Genomic DNA, 5,597 nt, shown 5'->3' with positions numbered 1-5,597 from the left:
GGGCGACAGGGCCCTGCCCGGGGAAGCCGCCAGCGGGACTCGGGGCGCCCGCGTGCCCGCAGCGGAGGGGGGACGCTCCCCAAACGGCGTCTGAGGCCCTCGAGCGTGCCTGCTGCCACCCCCGGGCCCCCTTGCTCGGCCGACATAACAGCCCTGGGCCTTGAACGCCAAGCTTGTGAAAGGGGCCGGAGACGCGCGGGCTCCCCGGGAGAGCACGGCTTCCGGGGACTTGTCCCACCGTGTCCGCGGCCCCCCGCGCGGAGCCCACGCCCGGCCCCTCCTGGGCTCCCAGCGGAGTCCGGTTCCCGCTCGCACTCTGGGCCTCGGCCAGCGGGACCCGCATTTCGCGGACAACAGCGCCACCTGGTGGCCCGCGCCCCACCGGCTGCCTGCCTCACCGCTTAGGCCCGGTCCCCACGCGGGTGCCCTGTTGCCACCCCGGCGGACTGACGCCTCCCCCGGAAGTTCCCTCCTGTCCCCAGGGCCTGTGGGCTGCGGGGGTGGGGGGTCCCTGCCTGGCCCAGAGCTCCCAGCTGTTGGTCTCCCCTGACCTTCTCAGGGGTCCCCTCCCTGGAGAAGCCCTCACACATGTGCGGACACATCCCACCGTGCCCCCCTTCCTGGCCCCATCAGGGACATAACTCATATCTGTCCCTGGAGGCCGGGACCAGGCTGCCTCGTTCCCTGCCATTTCCTGGGTGCCCGCCACCCCCTGGTCAGGCCCCTCCTCTCCAGGGGCAGCCGGACACAGCCAGCTCAAACCCCCTCAAAGCACCTGGCTCCGTTCAGCCACTGAGCTGGGATGTCCTTGGAACCCAGCATGGCCAGGGATGGGCTAAGTTTGAGGCTGCCCTGACCACGGCCCCTGTTTTACGGGCAGGGGAGCTGAGGCAGGACCCACAGCAGCCGGGGGGTGTCCTCTGGGGGCAGGTCTGGGGACAGGGGCTCACAGAAGGGATGTCCAAGTCCTGGAAGCAGCGTGCTGGGGCCTGCGCGGAGAGCGCGGCCGCTGCCCTCAGGCAGCGCCCGCGACGACGCCATAAGCCCGCCCGCAGAGCCCCCAGACTGCTGGGAAAGAGCAGGTGTGCAGGGAGACGAGCGGGGAACCCCCAGACGGCACGCTCAAGAAGCGTGACAGCCAAGCTTGGGCCCCAAACTGACAAGAAGCCCGTCATGTGGCATGCTGGAGAAATAGCAGGCCCAGAGTAGAGCACATGCAAAGGCCTGCAGGCAGCGGGGAGAGTCTGAGGGTCAGCAAGCAGCGCACTGGGGTAGGGGGAGAGAGTGAAGGGTGTGCAGCATTTTGTAGGCCCAGACAGACAGGCCTGGTTTATCCTAAATGCAACAGGGACTTTTGGGAACAGGGAGCCTTGTTTTAGAAAGCGCTGCCCACCCCAGAGAAGGCTGTGGAGAGGCCCCTGGTGGGACACGAGGGTAGCAGGAGGCAGGGCACACGGGAGGGTGGGGGACAAGGGAGGCTGCACAGGGTCTCTGCCCTCAAATGGGTGGAGGGGAGGTGAGACACAGTGGAGCGGGCTCTCTGCCTGGGGCGGGGGAGCTGCTCCCGGGCACGCCCATCCTGGGGCCCAGAGGAAGGGGCACCCACAAGCTGCCCCCTCCCAGCCCCTGCTCAGCCCCGGATCAGCCCCCATCCCCAGCTGGGGCCTCTGTGCCTGCAGTTCAGATAATGGCCACCAGGTGGCAGGCCGGCCTCAGAAATGCCGTGACTGCAGGCAGGCAGAGGGGTGCCCGGAAGAGATGGGGGCGGTGGGGGCAGCCAGGATGCTGGAGGGCAGGTGGGATTCGGGGGCTGCCGGGAGGCAGGTGGGATACTTGGGGGATGGGAATGCAGGGGGCCCCACCATGCCCTGGGATGAACTATGAGGTCTGAAGGGACCAGGCCGTGTCTGGAAGGGCGGTGCCCCCGGACAAGAGGAGAGCGGAGGCCGGAGCACACGGGCCGAGGCCGCCAGGTCAGCCCCCACCCCAGGGCTGGTTTCCACGGCAGCACGGGGCCTGGGGTCCCAGCGACACATCAATGTACAGGCCACGGCCGCAGGGTCCCGGTCGGCAGGGCCTGGCGGCTGCAGCGCACACAATCCTGCCCCCCAGCTGGACCAGGGGCCTGCCTGAGCTCCCGAGGGCGGTGCGTCGTCGCCTGGGCTCAGGGCCCTCGTGCCCACAGCCGGCGGCACGCAGGACGCCCGGAGTGCCTTCCGCCCACCTAGATGCCGGATGTCGTCAGGGCCGCCCCCCACATTCACTTGCTGGCGTCCCAACCCGGAGCCCCTCGGAGCACGACTACGTTTGGAGATGGGCTTGTTAGGGAGACGATTGGGTAAACTGAGGCCACTGGAGTGAGGCCTGAGCCCGAAAGGTCAGTGTCCTTGTAAGAAGAGATGCCGAGAGCCCCCCGCCCTCCACGAGGTGCAGGCGGGAAGGGGGTCCTCACCGAACAGACCGTCCTGGCCTCTGGTCTCTGACTTCGGGGCTCCGAGGCCTGGGGGATAAACGCTGTCTAAGCCACACGTCTGGGCGACTTTGCTCCGGCGCCCGGGGCACTGGGACGTGCTCTGCGCGGTCCAGGCTGGCGCACAACCCCTCACCGGCCACGCCAGCAGGGAGACCCGCTCCAGGCTCCCGGGCCCCCAGCTGCCCGCGGGCGAGGCGGCGGCAAGGACAGCCCTCTCCCTGGGGCGGGGGCAGGGCTGGCGAGAAGCTTCGCCCACCGCTCCCCTGCAGGGGAGGCGGGCCCCCTCCCCTGCCCATGCTGGGGCTGAAAGTGCAGGGCTTCGGGGACATTTCTCTCTAGGACAGTGGCCAGGGCCTCGGCACGGGCCAGGCCGGCACCTTTGGCTGCTCTCGTGGGTCCCCAGGACGGGGGACGGCGCTGTCCCCACAGGCTGTCAGAGTCCCCACCCTGCTTCCTGACGGTGAGCATGGCCCACAGGAGAAAGCGTAACCTAACGGGCTGACAAAACACGGCAAGCTGGGACAGCGAGCGCCCCGACAGGACCGCTGAGCACACGCCCGTCAGACCCCAGCGCGCCCCCGGCCCGGACAGGACCCACTGCCACCAGCCCGCGGCCGGCGCCCCGTCCGGAGAAGCCGCCGCAGCCGCCCCACGTCCCCTGCTCTGCGGGTCAGCGACAGCTTTCACACGTGCATGGAGACAGTGCCCTGCAGGAAGCAGAGGGAGGGAGGGGCCCCCGTGACCGGGGGTGACAGCGCTGTCATCAGCGGGGACAGTCTTCACCGCCGCCGGCCGAGACCCACCTCACGGAACCTGTGCCGCCCTGGCAGGCAGGCGCCCAGGGCTCAGGGGCGGGAGACCTCACACACCGACGCCGGTCTCCCCAGATCCGTCCCCCAGCTGCCACCAGGTTTCCCAGGTTACCTAGCGCCAGACAGGTGGGCGGTGAGGTCCCCGGGAAGGGCCTGTGAGGGCAGCCAGCTGCGCAGCCGCTGGGTCGAGACAGGACAGACGTCAGAGAACGGTCACGGAAGGTGCACGGCCCTGGGGGTGAAGTCACCGGGGGGACAGGACAGCAGAGTCCCCAAGCAGACCCACGTGCACCTGGGCGTCTGGTTTACAATGAAAGCGGCACCTCGAGTCGGGGGGGAAGGCGCAGGTCAGCGGACAGGGCCAAACAGGTGGCCAGGGCAGAGGTGGGACCAGGTACCCACAGGGTCAGGAGTCACCCCGACACCCAGGGCCACAGGGCAGGTTTGGGGAGCTGTGCTGACAGGTCCTCCTGTCTTCCTGTCCCAGCCCCGCTCAGAAGCCTCCTCCTCCAGGAAGTTCTCCAAGACCACCAGTCCCAGCCTGGCAGTCACATCCTGGCAAGTGTGGGAGCTAGGGCGGGGGTCCCCGTGCCTCCAGTCCCCGGCTCCCGGTGGCAGGGTGAGGGTCAGCACGCAGGCAGGAAAGGCCCAGAGCAGCTCACTCCGCGCCACAGGCCCCTCGTCTGCAGACCAGAGCCCCGGCGGCTGTGACCGCCGTCCAGCCCGTCGTGCGGCTACGTACCATCCAGAAGAGGGTCCCTGTGGCCAGGGCGACATACTGCTCGATGGTGGACAGCACGCTGAAGATGAGGCACACAAGAACGATGAGGAAGCTGAGGGCGGAAGACACAGCGGTCAGCTCCGGCTCCAGTGCGCCCGCTCCCCCCTCCCTACGCCTCAGGACTCCAAGTGCCACCCAGCCCAGGGCCCTGGCCAGTGCACACGGTGGGTAAGGTCAGCCGGCCGTAAAGGACGAGGCTCAGGCCCCAGGACAGCGGGACGGACCTCGAACCACGGCCCCGAGAAGCCGCGCCCCCAGACCATATGTTGGGTGACTCCGTTCACACCCAGCCGGCCCCTCTCTGCACCCTGCCCGCCAGCCTCCACCTGGAGCCCCCACAGCATGATAGCACGGTGACCCCACACTCCTCGGCTCCCACACCCCCTTTCTGAGCATGCCCGGCCCTGCCTGCCTCAGGGCCTTTGCACGTGCTGTCTTGGCACAGGAGGTCTGTGCCTCCTGCCGGGGGCCCCACCTGTTGCCCCCTGTGCCACCTCGGCTCTGTCCTCTCCCGCTTTCCCGTGGGGGCGAAAGGGATGGGGCTTCAATCTCACCAGGACACGGGCACGTGCCAGGGGAGCGGTGAGTGCCCGCCTGTGGCCAGACCACCGCGCGGGCAGAGAGCTCCCCTCCCGGGATGGCCAGGCCTCAGGCCCCTGACCCGCAGTCCAGAGCCCGTCCGGCCCCCGCGGGCTCGCTGCCGGCTCAGCCTGGAGGGACCAGGGCAGGGGCGTCTCAGGGAGCATGCGCACGAGGAAGACGGGGGTCTTTCCCCTGCCCCGGCTTCCCTGCCAACACGAGCCAGAGCCCTTGCCACGTCCTCACGGGGCCACGGAGGGCAGTGTGGCCGGACGTCGGAGTGGGGACTCGGGAGCCGGGACGATGCAGCCGTCACCTGGTCAGCCCAGGGCGCGCCCCTCCCCTGCCCCCCACCCCCCACTGCCACCATGTCGTCACCCGCTGCGGGGCGGGTGCGAGACACAGGTGACAGGAGGGCAGGGCGTGTCCCTGGGGGCCGGGGAGGGACCAGGAGGGCAGCACGGACAGCTCCCATCTCTCTGACCTCTGACCTCTCTCCTCCACCCCCACCTCGCCCATCACCCTCTGAGGACACTTGTGAGGGCGCCGAGGGCCCCCCACGACCATGGTGACCCCACCTCATGGTCCTTCACTTAGCCACGGCTGCCAGCCCCACAAGGTCACAGACAGGTCGGGGTCAGAAACCCAGCATCTCTGGGGGCCATTATCCAGCTAACTGACAGTTACCCCTTCAACAGAGCAGCCATGCCTGAGTCACATCCCCCACACCCCTGTCCCCAAGCCTCTGTCCCACTGGCGAGAGAAGGGAGGCCCAGTGCCCCCAGGACCCATGGCCAGGGCGTGCCGGAAAAGCACCACGATCTGGGCCATTTTCCAACCCCCCCCCCCCCGGCCCTGCGAGGCAGGGGAGGTGGGCAGCGGGCCCCGTGGGAGCTCTGGCCCCGGCTGCCCCCAGGAGGGGACGTCGGGGCGGGTGTCCTCACCCAGGTCA

General features: G+C 69.1%; 1 protein-coding gene across 1 annotated transcript in view; it reads right to left on the bottom strand.

Moving 5' to 3' along the window:
* The window catches only part of KCNQ1 (potassium voltage-gated channel subfamily Q member 1), a 287,385-nt gene that overhangs the window by 233,632 nt on the left and 48,156 nt on the right, over positions 1 to 5,597 (bottom strand). Inside the window, exon 7 of the mRNA XM_029957250.1 lies at positions 4,028 to 4,118. Within this exon, the coding sequence (XP_029813110.1) occupies positions 4,028 to 4,118 (91 nt within the window). The remainder of the gene's footprint in view (positions 1 to 4,027; positions 4,119 to 5,597) is intronic.

The sequence above is a fragment of the Suricata suricatta genome, chromosome 11, assembly GCF_006229205.1.
Source record: "Suricata suricatta isolate VVHF042 chromosome 11, meerkat_22Aug2017_6uvM2_HiC, whole genome shotgun sequence".
In the NCBI taxonomy this organism is placed as follows: domain Eukaryota; kingdom Metazoa; phylum Chordata; class Mammalia; order Carnivora; family Herpestidae; genus Suricata; species Suricata suricatta.
The sequence above is the reverse complement of the archived record's forward strand: the minus strand, read 5'-3'. Positions and strand labels throughout refer to the sequence as shown.